This window comes from Peromyscus maniculatus, chromosome 13, assembly GCF_049852395.1.
Source record: "Peromyscus maniculatus bairdii isolate BWxNUB_F1_BW_parent chromosome 13, HU_Pman_BW_mat_3.1, whole genome shotgun sequence".
In the NCBI taxonomy this organism is placed as follows: Eukaryota; Metazoa; Chordata; class Mammalia; order Rodentia; family Cricetidae; genus Peromyscus; species Peromyscus maniculatus.
This window is the reverse complement of record NC_134864.1, coordinates 3,700,799-3,724,386: the sequence shown is the minus strand read 5'-3', so window position 1 is coordinate 3,724,386 and position 23,588 is coordinate 3,700,799. Positions and strand designations below refer to the sequence as shown.

The 23,588-nt window shown below is 48.0% G+C and overlaps 1 protein-coding gene across 5 annotated transcripts in view; it reads left to right on the top strand.

The window, feature by feature from the left end:
• Positions 1-23,255, top strand: part of Gpr55 (G protein-coupled receptor 55) — a 59,979-nt gene extending 36,724 nt beyond the window's left edge. Inside the window, exons 1-2 of one of the 5 annotated variants that reach the window (XM_076549489.1) lie at positions 2,975-4,475; positions 19,710-23,255. In XM_076549489.1, coding sequence (XP_076405604.1) covers positions 4,445-4,475; positions 19,710-20,659 — 981 coding nt within the window. In that variant the 5' untranslated portion in view covers positions 2,975-4,444 and the 3' untranslated portion in view covers positions 20,660-23,255. Of the gene's footprint in view, positions 1-2,974; positions 4,476-5,759; positions 6,414-11,889; positions 12,526-19,709 lie in introns of those variants that run through there. The other 4 variants (XM_076549490.1, XM_076549488.1, XM_076549491.1 and 1 more) reach the window with 4 other exon arrangements.
• The last annotated feature ends 333 nt before the right edge of the window (positions 23,256-23,588 follow it).

The window sequence follows — 23,588 nt, the reverse complement described above, 5'->3', positions numbered from 1 at the left end:
TCTCTCTCCCCATTCCCAGTGTCTAGATTGTAGGTGTACACAGCATGCTCTACCTGTCTATCTATCTATCTATCTATCTATCTATCTATCTATCTATCTATCTATCTATCTATCTATCTATTTTGGTTTTCTGAGACATGATTTCTCTGTGTAGTCCTGGATCTGGCTCTGTAGACCAGTCTGGCCATGAACTCACAGAGATCTGCCTACCTCTGCCATCCTGAGTGCTGGGATTAAAGACTTGGGTCCAGCTACTTATTTTTTCTTATGTGGCTTCTGGAGCATCTAACTCAGACCCTCCTGCTTGTTTGGCTAGCACTTTATTGAATAAGCCATCTCTCCATTCTCCTCTCCTCTCCTCTCCTCTCCTCTCCTCTTCTCTCCTCTCCTCTCCTCTCCCCTCCCCTCTCCTCCCCTACCCTCCTTCTGACCCCTTTTCTCTGTCAGGGTCTCATGTAGCCCAGACTGGTCTCATATTTGTTAGCAGCCAAGGATAATCTTGAACTCAATCTTTTTCCCTCTGCCTCCAAAGTGTTAGGATTACAGGCTTGTACCACCATGCTTTGCAGGATTCTGTCCTTTATTAAAGCTCAGTAGTTTTCCATTGAGAGTATGTATTACATTTTCTTATCTACTCACCTGTTGTTGGACACTTAGGTGGATTTCGTGTCCACACTGTGACTAATGCGTGCGCGCGCGCGCACACACACACACACACACACACACACACACACACACACACACACCTTTGTTGCACTGACTTCATTTCCTTTGGCTTACAGTCCAGCAGAGTGCTTGGTTTCTTAAGTGGTATGGTAGGCAAGTAGTTGAACCTCAGGGTGCGCATTGCCACATTTTCAGAGTAGGGGTGCTCATCAGCCTTGCCTCTTGGGCTTGGGAAGAATTCAGTGCAGGTTATCCTCAGCCCTGAGCCTGATGGATAAACTTCTAGATCCTCAGGCGCCATTACTTGAGAAGGCCCGGACCTCAGCTCTGCATCACATGCATGATGCATGTCTAGGCTGTTACTTGGGCTCTCTACCTCAGTTTCCTTCTCTGAAAAAGAGGCCACTGTAGTGTTCATCTCCTAGATGGTGTAGGGAATTAATTGACTTTTTTTTAAAAAAAATCATAGCCTATTGGCTGATCCCTGGAACATGTGAAATGGCGAGGGAGCTGTCACCCTCAGTGACATCTCCTTGAGCAGTCAAGGTGACTATGGGTGCTGATTAAGACAGAACAAAGTGTTGGAGTGAGGTGTGACTGGGAAGATGATGACATCAGAGAGAGCAGAGGTGGGTACACCCAGAACAGGGAGCAAGTGCCGGCACGCTGCTCCCAGGGTCGCAGCAGAGGACCTCCCCCACAGTCCTGACTGTCGAGCTCTTGGTATTGGAGAACGATTCCTACCTTCCACCCCAGAATTAAAAGAAAAGTCAAGGTTATATCAAAGACATCCAAAAAGGAAGTGAATACAGTGAGCTCCTATGTTTGTGAAGGGCTGGCTAGAGCCGTGTGTGGGACACTGGGTCCCACTATTTTGGGAGGCAGAGCTTAGGCAGAGGAAGTAGTGTGATGTGCCTTTGCAGGTTGTATGGGGACCAGGTCCCTTCCTCTCTCTGCTTCCTGTTCACTGTGATGATGGACTGAACCTCCTGCACTGTGAGCACAGGTCCATCTCCATCTCCCCGAAGATGCTGTTCTCGGTGTTTGATCACAGTAAAGCTAAGATTGATGCTGTTCTCTTTGGTAAGGAGCTCACGGGAAAGAAACCTCTGTGAGAGCAGAAGTGCAAGTTATTGTCGCAGAATCAGCGGTTTCTGTGCAACCAAACGGAGTGTGCAAAAACGTGGAGGAGGGGATGATGAAGAGGGAAGAGAATGCTCACAGGAACCAAGGATGGAAATCCAACAGCTGAAGCACGAAGGACCATGGCTGCGATGGGCATGTGGGGAGAGGACATAGTCCGCTCTAGGCAACAGAAACACAAAGAGAAATTATATATTGAAGAGGCTCAGTGCCTGCTCCCTCTTCTACATGCATAAGAGATAAACAAGAATGAGTTCACTAACTAAGCCTAGTGGCACACACCTTTAATCCCAGCACTCAGAAGGCAGAGACAGGGGGATCTCTGCGAGTTCCAGGTCAGCCTGGTCTGCAGAGCGAGTTATAGGACAGCCAGGGGAAGATACAAATAAACTTCCTTAAAAAAAAAATGGGGGCTGGAGAGATGGCTCAGTGCTTAAGAGCCCTGGCTGCTCCTCTAGAGGACCAGAGTTCAATTCTCAGCACCCACATGGTGGCTCACAACTGTCTGTAATTCCAGTTCCAGGGAATCATTTGCACCAGGCATGTGTGTGGTGCACATACCTGTGCATGCAGGCAAACTACCTGTACACATAAAATAAACAAATCTTTAAAAAGATGACTCGGTGGCTGTGGCTTTGGACAAAGTCAAGGAGATCAGAGGAGGCTTCAGAGATGAGAAAATGTACTAGATTTATCGAGAGGCGAGGCCACTGGTTCAACCCAGGACTCTTCCACCTCAAGTCAGTCCTGAGGCCTCAGCTCCAGGAGAAGCTGAAGAAGATGAAGGCAGCGGCGCTAATCCAGGAGCATTCACTTAGTATCTGTAAGATGATTGGAGGCTTCATGGAGTGGGTGCAGTGGAGGTGTCTAAGGGCCTGGTGGGTGTAATGGTCTGCCATTATCTTGATAACATAAAAGCACAGGATACCCTCCTACCCTGAACTCAGCTGCAGGGAAGCCTGGGAGTCTATATTTTCCAGAACCTTCATAGTGAGGGCCCCCTTCTGGATACTGTGGACTTTCAGCAGCATGACAATCATCAGGTTTGAAGAATACCTTTGTCTGCATCTGCATGTTCAGGGGAATCCAGATGCCACCACAGCCAGGAGCTTCGCTGGGCAGTACATCGAAGGGAGGGGCCTGGAGCCTCTGAGAGAACTGGCCACCATTGGGGAGGCAAGAGCAGACAGGTCACACAGATGTCTGAGAACTTAGAACTTCCTCCTTCCAGCCCATAGTCAACTTTCCAGGAAGGAAGAGGAGAGGGAGGGGCCTTCTAAGCGGCTGCTGTCCCCGCCTTAACATGACATGACACCTTGCTCCCTGTAAGCTGCGCACACACGTGAGCACTCTCAAGGAGGCTGGACATCTTCAGCCTCTGCTGGTGGCTAATGCGGTCCACGTGGAGGGCAGGAAAGGGGACTTCCCTCAGGGACTTGGCCAGGACTCCAAGGCTGGGGACTCTTTTGTACTCGTCAGCTGTCTGGCCACTCATGGGAATCATCTGGGCTTAGGGACCAAACCTGGGATTTGGAGCAGAGGTGAGACAAGCAGCTGCCGTGAGAATGTAAAGGTTCCTCAGCCCATCCTCCCTCCTTGCTTCCCCTTTCTCGGTTCATCCCGCCTTCCACTTTGTTGGGGCTTCTTCTTAGGGTTGACATCCTGCGGCTTTTGTCGGGATGGCACTGGTACCAGCACCTGTCCTTACCCTTCCCTCAGACTCTTTGGGGAGACAACGGCAGACCATTCCATCCACGGGCATGTCTGGGTGTCCGCTGCGCTGCTGCTCTGTACCCGCTCACCCCACCTGCTCCTCTGGTTTGAGAACGGTGGTACTGTCTGTCTTGGACAGGCTGTGAACAGGCTACCGGAGAGATAACCGGCAGGTGCAGGCTGATTGAATGAACTTGTGACCCCAGTTGGAAGATGAGGAAGTCAGCTGGGAGAAGTGACAGTCTTCAAGGGGGCGTGGCCACTCTAGGCTGCCTGGGCTTTCTTAGGAATCAGGATTTAAATCTAAGGACCCTGTGACCTTCTCTGAGACACCCCATTCCCACTTCCTGCCTCAATTCCTTCTCAGTCTGGCCTTTTCCTTTACTCAACTGTACCAGCCCCTGAGCTGCCCTCCCCACGGAGCAGAATCAGAGAAGAGCTGGAGGAACATCCAAGGCTTCCTTTTTATCGGTCAAATTCCAATATGACGCTCCTGTTCAGTGTGTTTGCTCAAGGGGACCTTTGAGCAGCTCATACTCCTGGAGGCTTCTAGCCTCTGTTCCTATTCCCTGTGACCCTTGGATCCCAGCGACACAGAGACACCCCACCCCTGGCCTCAGTGACAGCCCCACCCCTGGCCTTTCTGAGTGCCAGACAACACATGTGTGTGAGAAGACCACCTGAGCCTCTGTGCCTCTGGTCTCCCCAGCATGGCCCTGTCCCGCTCTGTGCCTCCCCACCTGGCCCAGCTTAAGGCCCTGCATAGGCAAGTCTGTCCCCCCGCGTGGGTGCTGGGCCTCTGATGGCTGAAGGGGTGAATGGAGCAGCGTCAGGAGAGGATGTGGTACGTGGAGTCGCTCTTTGGCAAGCAGTCAAAAGGGCCCGTTCTCCGCCCTAGAAGGAACTGCTTCCTGGAGCTCTCATGATGCCTGATGCACTTGAGGAAGTTGAAGGTATGTGCGACCCTATCATCGCCGTAAAGCCCCCTCGGAAAGGAGGCAGAAACCCATCCCAGGGGCCAAAGCTCCTAGCTTGCTCTTAGGGACAAGAGGGTAGGGTGGATCAAGGTAGATCCCAGGCTTAGGAAACCCCTGAGAAAGTTTTTTATCTATGATTTTTTTTCAGGTCCCACGGGGATTCGGGGAGCTAGAGCGAGGGTTCTGAGCCGTGGGAGGGCCTTGGGCAGGTCTCTGCAGGATTGCTACTGAGACATTCCATCTTGCCAGGCTTTAGAGAGTACTTAGGGGAGGGGGCCAACAACAGTTTACCTAACTTTACTAAATGTCTTCATGTGTATATTCGGCTCATGACCATGCATTTAAGCATTTAAATAGCAAGCAACAATAGGCATATTCTTTTTTTAAAAGAATATATGAAGCGGGATGGTACACACCCATAATCCCAGCTATATGGTGAGGTGAGTCGAAGTCCAGTCCTGGGGTACATGAGCTCTTACCTCCGCCAACACACACACACACACACACACACACACACACACACACACACACACACACAAAGAAAGTAGCAAAAGCAGGAGGTGGGTGAGCCCTGGTTTGAGGAGCAGCAGGACTGTGTGAACCCCTTGCTGGGTCTCCAGACCCAGGCTCTGGACAACATGGTGGGTAATGGACATCTGTGTATCTGTCTCCTGCCTGTCAAGCTCCCGGCTGCCCTGTTCTTGCTGCCCTGGTCTGGATGCTCTGCCTTGCCCTGTAGCTAGGCTCTGCCTAGGGTGTGGCTGGGGACATTGAAGGTACCTCACTTAAAGAAGGTCTGCTCAGGGTCCTGTCTCGGCTCTTAAGGCAGTTTAGTCTCCATGTCCCGGTACAGAGGGCGTGGCGTTACCGTCGCACAGCCTAGGGTGATCAGTCAGTGACAGCAAGGGTTGTCACAGACCTGTCAACGACTTCACCGAGCAGTGGGAGCCTGAGCTCTGGAGGACCCCTGCTTCCCACAGAAGCTGCAGGGAGCACGCGTGTACCGATATGAATCACCCAGACCCACCTTGGGGAGTTTCTATTCCTGTAGACAACATGAAAGTCACAGCGTGCATGATCTGTAAAAATAGCCTTGCCTTGACACTCCAAGCCCCCCCCCCCCCGCCCCCCTCCGGCTCCTCCTGGCACAAGAACTGCATTGCCAGACTGCACATCAGCCAGACTTTCCTAATTGCTGGAATGGGTGAGGGCTCCCTGCTGAGCACCCTGGCTCAGCTTTCCTGTGCAGAAGGGCCCCGGGGAAGAATCTGCTGACTGTCCTTGCAGACACCTGTGTGGGTCTGACACAGGCTGGATCATGAGGACTTGCTCATATTCATGGTCTAAGTATGAAGCCTTCCGCTAGCACTCTCCTCTCTGGCCAGTGTTTCCCTGTCCTGAACCAAAAGTGCTGGATGTCCTGGTGACCTCCTCACTGCTCCCTGCTCCCGAGTGATGCTCTTGCGGGAATGTCAGCGGAGAGAAGCTTCCTTCTCTTCAGAAGACGTACCAGGCCTACACTCCTCATCCTCCACCCTCACCCATGGCCCACTCCATGCTTGGCTTTTTTATTTTTATTTTTTGGAAGCTGGGTGAGTGTACTGCTAAGGGGACAGAAGAGTGAACCCACTTTGTGGAAATTCTCTCTGCTTGCCTAACATTCTAGCTCTACTCAGGGGGGTGTGGGCCCTGCCGAACCCCGTTTTAAGCCCCAGAGGAAGAGTCCCTAAGCGCAACAGGTTAACTTTGGAGCTGCTTGGGAGTCTCTGGCCCCGCCCCTGCACCCCCACCCCCCCAAGGAAGTTCAGGCCCTAAGAGGGGAAGTGGCCCTGCCGGGAGGGGGCTCGCAGGTGGTTGGTCCTGGATGAGAAATGGCACCTCAGAGCTCAGTCAGCTGCACTGGACCACCTACAGGTAACAGTCTCTGGGCACTAAGGGAAACTGAGGCCCAGTGCCTCTGACCTGATCTTGCTTTCCCGAGGTCTGGGTTCTGCCCACACCTGTCCTGAACAGTGGGCTCCCCAGGGTTACAGGCGGCAGCTGCCCCTGAGCACACTGCAGTCCGTGACAGCAGCTACCTACAGTGGGCAGACCCGGTTTGTCCCTGATAATGGGTGACATTTTTCTACAAACCCTCAACTTCCTCCAGATTTGAGTCAGGGCTGCAGGCCGGGGTGGGGGAAGCTCCCCAAAGGCAGCACAGGAGCCCTCTTGGCTTGCGTGACACCAACCTCCACTGGCCCACAGTCCACTCCCCCGAAATCTTGCTGGGAAATCACCAAGCACCAGAGATTACATAGTCTCAGGAGTCGGTCCTACAACCCCTGGGCAAGAGGCTCCTCATGAGCCACGAGTGGGTGTGGGAGCCAAGACCCAGCTGCTTATCACTCGTATCATTTGCCTAGCCTCAGTTTACCTCTCTAGGGATGGAGGGTTATTAGTCTCCTTTTTACTGGGTCTTGAGGGTAGTAAGTGATGAGACTCGGACCCTGGCAAGCAAGTGGTCGGCTCAAACTGCTATCCTGTAATGGGATCGTTCCTGAACTCCAGCCAAGCATCTCGTAGAGAGGCTGGGAGAGAAAACACACTGGTATTTAGAACCCGGAAAATTCTAAATTCTTCCTTGACAGTGAGGACAGGTCAGGAAATATCTGCCGGTCTGTCCTGGACTGGGCTTTGTGCTGTTCAAGATGGGGGTGGAGCAGGGGTGTGCTCAGTACCCCATAGCTTCGTGGAAAGTTCTTCTCATCTCTATTTTGCTCCCCTGAGGGATCACTAGTCATTGCAACAGATCAGTCCACCTGCCTGCCTGCCTTTCATTCTTTCTTTAGTAAGACCCTCTCAAGGACCAGTTTCTGTGTGAGTTGTGTTATATCGGCAAAGAAGACGTGGTTCTCGTCATGGCACCACTACCGGACAGCAGGGACACCGGCCCTGTTGCCCACAGGTGATTCCTAGCAGTCCCCACTTAACCAACAGAGAGCGAATCTGTGGGATGACCAGGAACATGGACGGTTGATGTGAGTCCCGGTTGGTCCCTCTCTGTCCACCTGAATTTTCCCTCTATTTTTAGCACTTACTCTGTCCCACAGATGAAGACAGAACTCCTTACGTTGCCAGGATGGCCTTGGACTCATGGCAATCTCCCTGCTTCAGTCTGCCGAGTGTTGAGATTACAGCCTGAGCGGTCGTGTTTAGCTGACCTTGGGCAGACTCTCTGAGCCTTATTTTCTTCATTTGTAAAATGTGCACAATTCTCAAAGCATCCAGGATGCATCCCACCCTCTCTGTGGAGTACTCAGCACACAGCCAGTCAGATCTCACTTCTCTAAACTACCCTCCACTCTCCCAGCCCCACTCACCTGCACTGCTTTGTGTGTGTGTGTGTGTGTGTGTGTGTGTGTGGTGTGTGTGTGTGTGTGTGTGTTTCAAGTTTTCCTTAATTGCTCTCCACCTTATTTTTTGAGTCAGGGTCTCCCACTGAATTTGAAGCTCCCTGATTTGACTAGACTGGCTGGTCAGCAAGCTCCAGGAGCTTCTTGTCTCCGTCTTCCCAGCGCTGGGATGAAAGGGGTACACCTAGTTTTTACGTGGGTGATGAGGATCAAACTTGAGACCTCTGACTTGTTAGGCGAGTGTTTTACTGACTGAGTCATCATCTCAGGTCCCCGCCTTGTGTCCTTGCACCCTGGACGGTTTGCAGAAGCCGGGCACACTTGTTTCTGCTGCTTTTGGGTTGGTATTTGCATTCTAACTTGGGAATCTCCAGGACACTAGAGCTTCAAGCAAGGAAAATGCGTGGCTGGCACTGGTTTAGAGAATGCTTGTACCTCCTTCAGCTGAGCTCCTGGAGCCATGCCAGCTGGGCTTCCCCATGGTTGGAGGTGCCATCTCAGTCCAGACCCCCGGAGGTCTATCTAGGGCAGTGGCTGGGCACTGGCGAGCTCGCTGCGGTCTAGGGGATATCTTCTTGGCCTGCAAGCATTCTTGTGTGTGTACACTGTTTCCGTTACCTGTGAGGTGTGGAAAATGCAGACCACTGTGGGAAGGAGGTGTTGATGGTGTTTGGATTCTCAGTCTCAGCTGTGAAGATGCAGCTTCTGCCTGCCCCGGTGTGGCACCTGGGGGCACCCTGGACACAGGAGCTGCAGTTATCACTGTTTACATTGCTGTGTGGAGCAGCCGACTCCAAACTCCCGGGACTAAGCAAGGTTTTATGGACAGGCAAGCACAGCCATGTCTCCTGATAGAGCCAGATGTGAACTAGAGCCCAGAGCCAATGCTTTCCTTGTGGCGGGTACTTTTTCTCCTTATTGAACTTTAGAAAGCAGCACTATGTTGAGAAAAGATTCAATTTCAGGGCTAAAAGCAAAACTATCTTACATCAAGAATATATGTGAATTCTCTCTATAGTATTCTGGATAAACTGGCCTCCTGCTTTTGCTTGCATACCTCTAATGTCAGGGGGCTCACTCACTCACAGTGAGGCCTCTTCTCAGAAGTACTTAGAGCAATGCAGGCCGGCTCCCTGAAGCACCCGGTGGCTACTCGTCCTACGGCCCTGTGGAGTCACACTGTGGACCGTGTCCTGAGCCCTGGAGGGTGGGCTCTCCCCTCTATGGGTCAGGAGCTCGGCTCAACCTATCTGCTTCTGGGTTCTGTAGCCCTTCCTCTGGAGCCCTGCAACCAGCCAGCTTCGGGGCCCAGCGTGAACAGAGCTGAGAAAGGCAACTCAGGCCCTGTTCCTCTTCTAAACTGCGTCGGGGCAGTCTTGCTTCGCCTCGCGTCTTACTTTCCTGTGTACAGGAAAGTAAATCTACAAATTCTCATTTGCAGCAACTCTTCTGTGTTTTGTGCATCTCTGTTTATTCCTTTCCAATATTTCAGCCACACACTTCTGATTGTATCTCTGACTCACGTTATTTAAGAGACTGTGCTAGAAAACCTTCGAAGTGAGCGAGAAGATGTGGAAAAGCCGTTTCCGTGTTAGTCAAGGGTCTGTGGATGTGGGGTTCAGATGATCCGATAAACCGTTTGTGGTCTCGGAAGGAGCGTGGAACCATTTTGCTCCTGAGTACCGCCTGGACTCAGGAGTGGAGACGGAGCGTGGGACCCTCCTGTCCGCAGAGACTCCCTAACTTCAAACTCTGCTCCTTTGTGCGCTCTCCTGCGAACCAGGCTGGCCAGAGCTCGGCCGTCTCTACTTGACTAATGACACTTTTAGGGTCAGTCACCACAGTAGCTAAATACAATCAGTTTTCCCTTCTCTTACTTTGCATTTCTGGCACATTCCCGTATTTCCTCACTGTGCTCACTGGAACATAAATCGAGTGTTTCAAATCTCATTATTTGTCACAGCTATTACCACTGCAGGGTCTCTGCTACCCTGGCAGTTCTTTTGACTAGAAAAAAAAAATTCCCATTTCTTTCTCTTTTTGCATACTACAAGCCCGATGAAGGGAGGTAGAGCCGTTTATTTTAGTGTGCCCGTGCCTTTTCGGTTTCTCGGTTTGTTACCCATAAAAGATACTTGGATTTTTAAGTGGATGCTCTTTGTCATAGAGGATATTGGTATTAAAATTATTTACTGTGTCTGTGTTAATGTCAGGAGAGTTGTGCCCCTCCCTACTGTATCAAGGCTATTTTTCAATTTTGGTTTCATCAAAAAATTTCTCTTCTTTTTGTCTTTTCAAAGTAGATAAGATCACTTAACATAAATATCAAATTGGAAAATATCAAAACCCTGATGTTTGCATTAATATATTTTAACAGCTCACCAGACTTTGAGAGAATTATATTTTAGATATCTTCACTTTTACCCACTTTATTTATTTTGAGATTGAGTCTCAAATAGCCCAAACTGGCCTCAATTGAGATCCTCCTAATTCAGCTTCCTGAGTGTTGGGACCACAGAAATGTACTCTTCCACCCGGCTACTAAAAAAATAAAAAATAAAAAAAAAATAAAAAAAAGGTTTAAAGTAATGGACAAATTTGGAACTTTGTAGTTTGAGGCAGCCTGGTCTACATAGTGAGCTCTAGTACAGCCAGGGCTACATAAAGAGACACTGTGTCCAACAAACAAACAACAAAATGATTCCCTCTGACCTGGGAAGGCAATGCCCCCTCGCAGGGCAGTTCAGAGCGTGGGGCACTTCAGTGCATCTCGTCATTTTGTATGATTCTCACACCCTTGCCACACCTCGAGTTAATCCAGACCACACTTCATTTCAAAAGCTACTTTTATCATTTACTGTTCCTGGTGCTTGATGTAATTTTTAAAGGAATCTTATGTTGTTTCTGTGTTTTCTTGTATCATTATGTTAGAAATATGCATAAAAAAGTAGTAAATAGGAAGCCTACCACCCAACCGCTAGAGTACAATGCTGTCTGGTATACGGAAATTTTTTCTAGTTTTTTTTTTTTTTTTTTTTTCTGTGTGTGTGGGTTTTTAAAAATCACAGTTGCAATCATTCTGAATGTATAATTTTATAGTTTGTGGGTTTTTATGTAACCTAGTCAGCATAAACATAGCATAAAAATTTTCCATTGAGTAGATTTACTGTAGTGAAATCAGCCATCGCTTAGTATTTTAGTGAGTGTACTTTCTTATTATTAGAAAAAAAATGCCAAAAAGAACATATTCTCTACATAACTTTTTTTATCTTTTGCGTAGTTTGCTGAAAGTCTAAGAGTTACTACATAGAAAACTAATATGATTTTTGTGGCTGATGATTAATCAGATTTTCTAAGTTGTGTGCTATGTACTGGCTTGCATACTCATTTTAGTATTGGTGAGCCCTTGCTCGGCTTCTTAGGCTTGATAAACATTTTATCTCTCAGTAAATCCTTTTCTGTGTCCTTTGCCTGTTTATCAAGCATCTCCTTCTAGAGAAAGGACATTGTTATCTAAAAAAAAAAAAAAAAAATTGTTGCACTTTGTTTTATTCAGTATAATATTTTATCTTAATTTTTTAAAAGCAATGCTCTGTTCTGCATAGCTGTGCTGTTCTTCTTTTCCTTTAAAATTTTTAAGAATTCTATTTATTTTATCAGTTTATGTGCACGAGTGTCTGCCTCCATGTGTATGCCAGGTGTGTGCCAGGTGCTCACGGAGTTCAGAGGAGAGAGGGCTTCTGAGTCTCTGGGACTAGAGTGGGGGCCGCCGTGGGGGGGGCTGGGAACTGAACCTGGGTCTTTTGTAAGAGCAACAAGTGCTCTTAACTATTGAGCCAACTCTTTAGGTACCCCACCCCACCCCCGCCCACCCCCGCCACCTTGCTCTTTCTTTTTTTGGGGGGATTGTACCTTGGGCCTTGCCTTCCACTTTTCAATTATCCTAAACCAACAGAGTCCCTCTGCATCTTCTGACTGTTAAATTTTCATCTGGCTTTCCCCTCTGCTTTGATCTTTGTCAAATGCAGTTCCTTAATAAGTCTGAGTGTCCTTAGCTGCCTACCATGGGGTGAAGACAAGTTACTTCTTACCATCATGATCTAATGGTCTCAACTCACTGGACTGCACCTTTATTACTGATTTTTTTTCAGGGGTGGAGGATGCCTCATCTTATCTGCCAAATGTACATTATCTGGGATATCTGAGTGTTGGTGTCTAATTTCAACAAGAATGCTTTTATTATTATTTTACCATTAAACACAAAGTTGCTACGGTATCAGCAAGTTACTCCTTATCATTCTAAGGAGCACTTTCTGTCTCTTCATTTAATTAACTGTCATACTAACTGTCACGGAAAACTATGTACATAAGCTTTTCATTTCACTTTAATGATGCGATCACAATGCTAGGCATTGTCCCAGTTGGACCTAGTTTCTATTTCTGGCACGGATCTGACTTATTTACAGAGTTTATGATTGCAATAGACTGAACTCTACCTGGTAGCCTCTCAGTTAGGACGGCGGCGTCTATAATTTTTCTCTTTTGTGCTTCACATATCAACTTTGACAGCAGACTCATAATTCTGACATAACTCATCGTGCATGGGGTCACCAGTTGCTTGCAACATTGAGGTAAGTATGTGCCTGATTCCTGAGCAATCTTTGATGGCACGCTGTTTCTTTCACAATTACTGGTCTAGTGGACTCTTCTCCTTCTTGTTCAGTTCTGGTAACTGGTGCTTCATGCTGTCCGTCTTCAGCTGTGAGGTTTTGTGTGGTTGCACACGGCGGACAGACAGTGTTTCTTGCTGTAGTTTTCTCCTTCCTCTCTGAGCTCTAGATAACATTTCAATTTGCTTTCTTGATCATGGCCGAGGATTGCATTAGACATACGTCCATGGTTTAGGGCAGTGTCTGCCCCTAACCTACCTGTTACACTTCTGGATTCTGGTATTTCTGTTTTATCTTTATTTTTCACTCCTGATTTCCCTGGGACTCTTTTCCTCCACTTTTCTAAATGCTCAAGTGGATTGCTTAATTCACTTATTTAGTTTTCCCCTCCCCTTTTTTCCTCTTTAAAAAAAATTATATATATATATAAATTATAACAGCCAGGGCAATATATTTTCCTCCAAATGGCTTGGGCTGCATCATGTGAATTAACTTTTAAATAACAAATCAAAAACGTCTTGCATTGGTGACTACATCTCAAGTGTTTTCTTCCCTGGTTTTCACTTTAGTTTTAAACAGCCAATTACTTTTCTTCTATACTTTTTGTTTGTGGTCAGAGAATATAGACAACACGATTTCTGCCTTGGCTTTTTGTTTTGTTTGGCTTTGTTTTTTGAGACAGGTTCTCATGATGTAGCTTGGCTGGCCAGGAACTCTCTAAGTAGACCAGAGTATGTTCTGTATGTATCTATGTATCCATGTATTCCTCAACCTCAAAGATATCCACCTGCCTCTACCTCCCAAATTCTGGGATTAAAGGCATACATGCACAACCACACCGAGCCTACCTTAGTGTTTTGATGGGTGTTTTATTCTTGCTAGACAGATAATCCATTTTGGCCAATGTTTCTTGGGTATATAAGGGTAAAAAGGTTACTTATTTGCTTAAAACCAGACTCAAGAACTATTGAGGAGTATCAGCTATACTGTACATTTAATTTTATTCTGATTTGTTTTTTCTGCTTGATCTGTTTGAATCTGTTAAAGTCACTGCACCATTCGCCTTGGTTAGCACACCTCTAAATTCTGTCTTTATCCGCTTCCGTACTGTGCGGTTTGTGCAGGAGACTGTATACTGCTGGCCTTCACAGTTCTAGCTTCCTTTTCCTGCTGTTATTTTGTTTATGAGGTGCTGGAGCTTCAACCTAAGGCCTGGGCATACCAGGCAAATAAATGCTTTACTGCTGAACTACACTCCCAGCGTGGATTTTTCCCTATATTAATCGAAAACAACCCTTTCGCCCCTTTTTGTTTGTATACATTTTATTAGCGTGTATCTGTTGTGCAAAGTAGTGGGTTTTATTATGCCAGCGTCACACACGAGCAGAGTATCTTTCAGTCCCATCACACTCCTCTCCACTCGCCCCTCCTCCCCCCTCCTCCCCCAGGTGCCTTCCCAGTGCTGGGGTGATTATTCCCGGGGCTCCAGAGCTTGCTTGCTTGTTTTCTTTGTTGTCATGGGACTGTCACACTGAACACGGTGGTGCTTGTGTGCCCTTGATAAGAGAAGAGGTGGATAATACTTCTGGTTGGTTGTTGGTTTGTTTGTTTTATAGGATTTCACTATGAAGCTCTGGCTGGCTTAGAACTCGCTCTGTAGACCAGGCTAACCTTGAACTCAGAGAGATCTGCCTGCCTCTGCCTCCTAAGTGCTGGAATTAAAGGCGTGCACCACTACCGCCCGGCTTGAATAAAAAAAAAAATATTTTTTTAAACTGAACTAAGAATGTTGGGAGAGAGCAGTTTGGATGTTTCATATTTACCATCATTTCTGTGTTTAGCTTCTCTCCTGGTTATATTTACACTGTGTGAATACTCTGATGTTTTCGTTTCTTTCTCTTTGGTGATTTTGAAGATAGATGTTCTGTCTTGACCACGGAGCTTAGCAAGTGTCAATCATACATGACAGGTTTCACTATGACATTTTCAGATATATTCAGGTATTTTGATCATATTCACCCCATTATCTCATGCATTCTGCTGATTCCCCTTTCTCTTCTCAGCCAGCACCCCCCCCCCCCCCCCGCTTCTGCTCTCACAGGTACCTATTTTTAGTACTCAGTGGTCACTTGAAGGTTCTTTTTTAAAAATCCTACATTTGGTGAAAAGGCTCAGTGAGTAGAGGTGCTTGCAGGCAAGCCTGACACCCCGAGTTCAATCCCAGGGAACCCACATGGAGGAAGGAGAGAAGCCAGTTGCATATGTTGCCCTCTGGCCTCCACACACTTGCTGTGGCACACACACACACACACACACACACACACACACACACACACGCACGCACGCACGCACGCCCTGTAAATATAAAAATTAAAATCATATACTTTCTGCTTTGTTCACCATCAGCTTCTTGAATGTCTAGCGCTGGTTTAGCATCCGCTTCTGACTTGGAGGGACTCAGCCGCCTACGGTGTGGTCTGTGGATTGCTGCAGGCCTGGGTCGGCTGGAACTGAAGGTGCCACAGGCCTTAGGTTGACTATGAGGTGGTCTTCATAAGTGACTTCTCTTCTCCAAGGACAGCTGTTTCATCTCTTTCCAGAGTACATTTATGCCGTTTATCATATTCCTGTGAAGACCCAGTTGTTTTTTTAAAGATTCTTAAAAAAAAAAAAAAAAAAAAAAAAGTGGGGCTGGAGAGATGGCTCAGTGATTAAGAGCACTGGCTGCTCTTCCAAAGGTCATGAGTTCAATTCCCAGCAACTACATGGTGGCTCATAGCCATTTGTAATGAGATCTGGTACCCTGTTCTGGCCTGCAGACATACATGCAGACTGAACACTGTGCATATAATAAATAAATCTTAAAAAAAAAATCCTCAACCCCCTCAAAGTTAAGAAATAAAAGTCAACCTCCTAAAAATTAAGAAAACAAAGATATATTTGTTTTCATTTTATGTGTACGAGACTTTGCTGCTTGTATAAGTGTACCACAGGCCAGAAGAGGGCGTCCGATCTGCAGGGGAGTTACAGACCATTGTGAATGTGGGTGCTGGGAAATGAACGCAAGTCCTCTGTATGAGCAACAGTGCTCTTAATCACTGAGCCATCACTTCAGCCCCTCTTTGAATATTCTTTAAAAGATGAATTCCCCTCGGCCCTCAGAGGAAATTGAGAGGATTAATATTTCAGACTCTGCAATCACCTTGCCATTAGCTGGAAGTAATTTTTTTTCAACCTGATTCTTTTATGTCTGTTTGCAGAGAGTGCATATTCTACATATTCTACCTTCGAAGATCACTTCTGACAAGGCCCCATTTGAAGTCTTTCAGTAACTTAAATGGGACCTTTAGGGTAGTTCTACTGAGGGTGGCAACAGCTGAATCTTGTCTATTACACACACACACACACACACACACACACACACACACACACGCACACGCACACGCACACGCACACACACGCGCACGCGCACGCGCACATGCACACGCACACGCACACACAAGTCTCAATGTAGACACATCCCGGCAGCCTAGATCAAAACTTTTGACAGACCAATTTTTCCCTTTGTTATCTGTTGTTCCCTCCCTCCTTCCCTCCCAATCTTCTTTTCCTCCTGCAGATGGTTTCACTGTATTGTCCCGTCCAGTCTGGAACTCCTGAGCTCCAGTGGTCCTTCCTGCTGGTATACGTGTGTAGGCCCAAGGCCAATGTCGGGTGTCTTTTCTCAATCTTCCTCTTCCTTTACGTTTTGAGGCAGGGTCTCTCACTGGTTTTGAAGCTCAGGCAGGCTGGCCACAGGCTTCAGGGATCCACCTGTCTCCACCCTGCACCAAAGCTGAGGTTACAGGCACACACCACTATGCTGCGGCTTTTTTGGTGGGTTATGAGGATCCGAACTCAGGGCCTTGTGCCTGTATGGCAGGTACTTTACCAATGAGACATCTCCCCAAGTCCCAAATGTTTCTTTCTTCCTGATTTGGTGGGTTCATCCCTGGACTTTTCCGTTTTTGTTTTTTCTTCTTTTCACTTACCTTTGCAGTTCTTGGTTTCCCGCTGTCTGTGATCTCAAAGGCGACTGTTGTAGGCTTATTGTCTTTGCTGTTGTGACATTGTCCCTTTGGTCCTGGACTTGGGGCTGCTTCTGTCACCACCCTAAAGTTCACCTTGCAGCTTCCAAGTCACACTAGCTGTTTCTGAGATCGGCGTGTGGCACTCTGAGCATTTTTTGTCAGGAGGAAGCAGCTTGCCATTTTGCATTTCTTTTAAGCCTCCTGCAGCAGGGCTGTTCTGCCATTCTGCACTTAGCAGAGTTACGTGGGAGACCTGAACTCGAGACCTTTGCTGGAAATTCCACGGCACAGTCCTAGGAGGCACTTACCACGTTACAGGGGTCTCGTCTTGGTTGGGGTTACTATTGCTGTGATGAAACACCATGACCAAAGCAACTTGGGGAGGAAAGGGTTTATTTCACTCACAGTTCCATATAACAGTTTATCATCAAAAGCAGTGAGGGCAGGAACTCAAGAGGAACCTGGATGGAGGCAGGAGCTGATGCAGAGGCCATGGAGGGGTGCTGCTTACTGACTTGCTTCCCATAGCTTGCTCAGACTGCTTTCTTATAGAACCCAGAACCACCAACCCAGGGATGGCCCCACCCACAATGGGCTGGGCCCTCCCCCATCAAACATTAATTTAGGAAATGCTTTACAGGCTTGCCTACAACCCGATCTTATTCTCAATTGAGGCTCCCTCCTCTCAGATAACTTTAGCTGTGTCAAGTTGACATAAAACTAGCCAGCGCAGGTCTAAAGCACTCATCATGGGAGAGGTGCTTTCTTGGGTCTCTGTGACATAACCTAAGAAAAATTCATACACAGGAAAGCACAAAACTCTTAAGAAGCTAAGTCAAGTAGTGTGCCTTAAATGTTTAACAGATAACACTCAATAAAGGGTCTGTCTCTCTGTCTATGATAATGTCTACATGTCTATATGTATAGCTTTTCTTTTAAATAGGTGTTACAAAGAGTTTGTGAATAGTATTCCACTTAGGATCTTTAAAATACCCAAATTTGGGGCTGGGGTGGGATGAGGTAGGGGTCAATGGGTAAAGCGTTTGTGTGTGAGTGCAGATCTGAGTTGTCCCCCCCCACACACTCACATAAGAGCTATGCACAGTGGAGGACATCTGTAGCCACAGTGAGTTCCAGGTTCAGTTAGAGACTCTGTCTCAAAAAACAAATGAAGGGGGGTGGGGAAGGTGAGAGTGACAGAGAACTCTCGACACCTCCTCTGCCTGCACACCTGCACACACAATCTACACACATGCACACAACTCCACCACTCCCCACCCAAAAATGTCCAGATCTTTTCCTCTCCCATGCTCCCTAGAAAGCTGTAGTAATGAGAAAAGGCCAAGGAATGGGAATTATCTTGTCAGCGATGAGATAGTAAAGAAATAAGCCGCAAGGGTGTGTGATGTGGAATTCTTTGTGACCCAGGAAGACACTTGGAAGCCTAAATGTTTGTTATAGGCTTCTGGTTGAGTGAGTGGTGTTCAATCTACAGATTAAATTCAGGGAGGCTATTAGAGAGAGAGAATTGAGTCACAGATACTAATATGAAACAATTTCTAAGAAATATTGTTCACTGGAAAAGCAAGGGACAAAACCGTAGCTAGAAAGGTTGTTTTTTTTTTATTTCAAAGACACCATACTTATGCACAGGTATGAAAATATGATTATAACTGGAAACTCCTGGAGAAAAATTGCAAGCAGCTGTTACACATGGTTATCTCTGGACAGTACGACTGAGAGCCTGGGGTACAGTGGAGGCATGTGCTTTTGGATTCTTCGGATATTTTATTGAATGCCCAAATTGCTCTTTCAGCTATAAAAAAATTCTAATAAATAACATAAGCTAAAAGCAACATCCCAACCACCGGTACAAGGTGCTCTCTGGTGGTAGACCCCATCAACACCCCTTCTTCTACATCTTGGGCTCTCTCTCCCGGCAGCCAGGACCTTGGGGACCATGAAGGTGAGACAGAAGCAGAGTTGGAGCACTCTTAGCTGTGCTTGTCCCCCATCTGTACATTTTATTCAATTAGTTTCGTGTTTATGTGCATGAGCATTTTCCTTCTGTGTATGTATATGCATGAGCATGCTTGATGCCTGTAGAGGTCAGAAGAGGGCACTGGATCCTCTGGAACTGGAGGTAGTCAGTTGTGAGCCTCCATGTGGGTCCTGAGAATCAAACTCAGGTCCTCTGCAAGAGCAGCCCATGCTCTTAACCATGGAGCCACCTCTCTAGTCCCAATTTTTTTTAATTTAAATTTATATTTTTAGATGGTTTCAGTATGTATTACTGTCTGGCCAACCTCAAACTCATCTCTGTGCCTGCTTCTGCCTCCTTTGTGCTGGGAATAAAGGTGTGTGCCTCCACAGCTAGATTAAAATCTGTAGCCCTGGCCAGAATTCACCGTCTTCTTACTTCAGCCCCTCAGCATATCTACCAGTATATGCTGCTACAATGGACTTTCTTTCCTTCTTTCTTTCTTTCTTTCTTTCTTTCTTTCTTTCTTTCTTTCTTTCTTTCTTTCTTTCTTTCTCTCTCTCTTTCTTTCTTTTAAAAATTTAGTGTGTGTGTGTGTGTGTGTGTATGTGTGTGTGTGCTGTGTGTGTGGTGTGTGTGTGTGCTGTGTGTGTGTGCTGTGTGTGTATGTGTGTATGTGTGTGTGTGCTGCTCAGAGGTTGATAGCAGGCGTTTCCTTCAGTCACCCTTCATTTTATATACTGAGGCAGGATCTCTTTCCTTAAACTCAGAGCTCACCAATTTACCAATTTGACTACTCTAGTTAATCAACTTGTTCCAGGAAGCTTGGTCTCTTCCCATGAAACAGTATGATGAGTGGGCCACTCTGCCCATTCAGCGTTAGGGGGGATTCTGGGGACCTAAACTCCAGCCTTCGTACTTGCATAGCAAATGTTTTGCCCCCAAGCCATCTCCCCAGCCCCGTGTTCTGTGTTTATTCTTGCAGTGCATTAAGCATGGATTGCTAAATGCTCATCCTTCTCCGCCAAGTTGTTTTAGTGTCCATCAGTTCAAGGGGGTGAGAGGAACTCTCTTCTCTGCTGTTGGTTTTGCAGGCAGGAACATGAGCCGCCTAGACACGAGTAGCAGCTGCTCGTTCGATGCCGTGGATAAGCTGATGAGTACCTTGCAGCTGGCCGTCCACATCCCAACCTTCCTCCTTGGCCTGGTCCTCAATCTATTGGCCATCCGAGGCTTCAGCACCTTCCTGAAGAAGCGGCAGCCAGAATACATCGCCACTTCCATCTACATGATCAACCTGGCTCTCTTTGACCTGCTGCTTGTGCTCTCACTCCCATTCAAGATGGCCCTGCCGCAGGTGGAGTCCCCCTCCTCAGCCTTCTGCACTCTGGTGGAGTGCCTCTACTTCATCAGCATGTACGGCAGTGTCTTCACCATCTGCTTCATCAGCCTGGACAGGTTCCTAGCCATCCAGTACCCACTCCTGGTCAGCCACCTCCGGTCCCCCAGGAAAACCTTTGGGATCTGCTGCATCCTCTGGGTCCTGGTATGGATTGGAAGCATCCCTATCTACACTTTCCATAGGGAGGGGAAATACAAATGCTTCCACAACATGACTGACAGCACCTGGAGTGCCAAGGTCTTCTTCCCCCTGGAGATCTTTGGTTTCCTCCTTCCCATGGGCATCATGGGCTTTTGTTCCTATAGGAGCATTCACATTCTGCTGGGTCGTCGGGACTACATCCAGAGAGCCTGCATCTGGACCATCGCTACCAATCTTGTCATCTTCGTGGTCTCCTTTCTCCCAGTGCACTTGGGTTTTTTCCTGCAGTACCTGGTGAGGAATGGCTTCATCTCAGAGTGCAGGGTCAAGCAGAGCATCAGCCTGTTCCTGCAACTGTCCCTGTGCTTCTCCAACATCAACTGCTGCCTGGACGTTTTCTGCTATTACTTCGTCATCAAAGAATTCCGCATGGGCATCAAGGCCCACCGGCCCTCCACAGTCCAGCTGGTCCACCAGGACACCGTAAGCACCAGGGGTTAAGGGAAGGGACCCCTCTCAAGGGAAGGAAATCCTGATCCCAAATTCTCATAAGGAACATCCAGTGCTTCTTTGACACTCGCTAAGTACCATCTTTGTTCTTTATACCCCTAAGACTTTTCCACAGCACCTGAACGGCTGACATATGTCATGCTTGTTTGGGGTTTGCTAAAAAACCAGGTGACTTCTTCATTTCTAAGTCCAAAATGTGTGAAGCAGAAGAATCAAAAAAGAAAATGTCACTTTAAAAATCTGTTTCTCAGCTTTCCCATCTTTCTGTTCTGTTGGAAGAGTCTAGAAGGGAAGAGAGAGATGGAGAAAGGATTAGGGCAGGGAACCAAGAGCAGTTTGGTGGAGATAAGGGATAGGGAGAAATATGCCTTCAAGATGGATCAAGCTTACCCTTCTTCTCCAGACCCTTCTGAAGCTCTGTTGACAATAATCTCACAGAAATCATGACAAAGAGGGCTTTTAAGGGCTGAGCAAATTCCCTTCCGGCCCTAGAAAGGCACAAGAGGCCATCCAAACCTCCTCATGCCCCTGAGAAGGATTAGATGGAGGGAGGGGGTCCAATGGGGGCAGAGTGGAAAGGGACTAGAATTTATACCCAGGGAAGGAAAGAGACAAGACACATGGAGCTGGAACTGGACATCCTACTACCATCCAGTAGTAGTGCTATCCCAGAGCTAAGACAGCCTAAAAATAATAGCTGTCTTGAAGGTGGCCAGCCTTCTATCTTGGACAGCCTTGAACTAGTTCATCAGACCAATATGAAGGGGACGAGAAAAGATTGGTCTTAACTCGGTTCAGCCATAGCAGCATGGAGAAGCTGTCCTTATCGGGTCCTTGTTGGGCAGCTGGCACTGGTGACACCGTCTAGGACGCTGGCCAGGAATCGGAGGGGAGGAGGGGCTTTCTTCATTGGGCAGCACAAAGCTTGGATTGGAAGAGGGTGGTGAGGCGCTCGCCAGTTCCTGGAGGGAAGGAAGCTGTAGACAGCTGAATCAGTGTTGGAGCCTCAGCGGCTCGGCTCTTCTCCCCTGGCGTGGGGCTCACAGAGACAGCTGAAAGCCTCGCTTGCGATGACTCAGCTGCTCCAGAGAGTGAAGCGATAGAAGGATAAATTGTGGGGTGTTTCTGCAAGACGGAAGGAGTGGGATGAGAAGAAACCCATGAGACTTCACATGAATACGACACAGGTCTTCAGGAAGAGATGCGGGCAGCCGCAGCCCTAACCAACAGATCCCACAGGATAAGAGGCTGGGGGAGGGGTGGAGACATGGGGAGGGGTAGGGGAAGACGGGGAGGTGTGGCTATAATCTGGCACCGACCCACAGATCCCAAGCTGGAAGTGAGCAAGGATGTAGGAGAAAGGAGGAACAGGAAGGGGAGGAAGAGGAAGGGGGGAGGGAGAGGAGGGAAGGAGGAAGGGAGATGGGCAGGAAGGTTGAGACAGGGAGGGATAGGAAAGGGGAGGAGCGAGGGTAGAGGCCCAGCAGCTTCCTCCTGAGAGCCTGTCATTCCCCTTGGACTGGAGACCATGGAAGGGCCAGGGTGGCTGTGGCAGTGTTGAGGTGGCACTGTGGAGCCACCTGTGGGCCACTGAAGGGAGACTTAAGGAAGAGAGTTAAGGACCTCCACAGGGGCTGGAGGAGAGAGGTTACCAGAATCAGAGTCCCACCTCAGGGCTGGGCCTCCAGGAACCTGTCGGTGGAGACAGGGCTGTGCAGACCCAGAAGTGAGGGTCCCAGCCGAGCCAGAGATACCACGCATCACACTGAGACAGCCTGACTGTCACCTACAGCAGAGCATTTGGGACCGCTTTGGGTTAGTCCATGACTGGGTAGGTCTTGGGACCACCTCCTCCAAGTTCTCTCTGTTTACAGAGCTGTTAGCCCACCAACAGAGTCAAATAGTCCCTCGTGTGCAAGTCTGTCTGCCAGGCAGGCTTCTCCCGAGCAAAGGCTTAGCAAGCCCTGACTACCCACCATCCCCATCGATGACCAAAGCTAAAACCTGGTGTGTGTACAGCAAGACTATGGTGGAAAGGGCTTTGTGTCCCCAAGAGGATCATTATCAAAAGGGCAGGGAATCTGGAGCCATAAACTGAGGAACGGTAAGGACAAGGTCCCTGGGGGGTACAGCAGTGTCGGATTGGTGTGGTGACTCTGGACCTGAAGATAGGGAGGAATAGGGCTTGAGAATGCCCTGATTCATTCCAAAATAGTGAGTGAAGGGAAGGAAATTCTTGACTTTTCCCTTGGAGACTTACTTGGGTGTGTCCAGACTCAGGTTATCAGTCCTACGGGTCCTCAACGGGCAATTGGACCGGCAGTACAGGAAGTGGGGAGGGCCGCGTTAGAGTTGGGGTGCAGCAGATGCCACCAGTGAGGGAGGGAGGGAAATCTAGGCCTTAGTTGTGGAGAAAGCCCAGATTCCTGTTACTAACTAATTAGAGGCTGTTGTTCAACCACGAATATGACCTTATTTGTACCCAGGCTAGAAAACATCAGCTACATGTACATGAAATCTTGCAAAATTAATTGGAAAACCAACTTGATTAACATGATTTACCAAATAAATAAATTCATTCAATGCATTATGACCTTGTCTTGGGCTTCAATTTCTGGTTCCAGAGAAGAACTGGTTTCTCATGGCCCCTGCTAAGGGATTCAACAATCGTGGTCCCTTTACCAGCCCCTGGGCACCAAGTATGATGTTACAGAGTGCTATCTCAGGTGTGCAGCTGGTCTTCCCAATTCGTTAGGAGCTGGACCCTGGGGGGGTCTGGTGGCAGTCACTGGGTGCTCGGCTGTCTGTGGTAGCCACCAAGTCTCACAGACCGCACACACCTGGCCCCAGTCCTCTTCAGCTGCTCCTCCATCTTGTCCCCCACAACACTGGCTCTGTATAATGAGGGACCTAGCCCAAG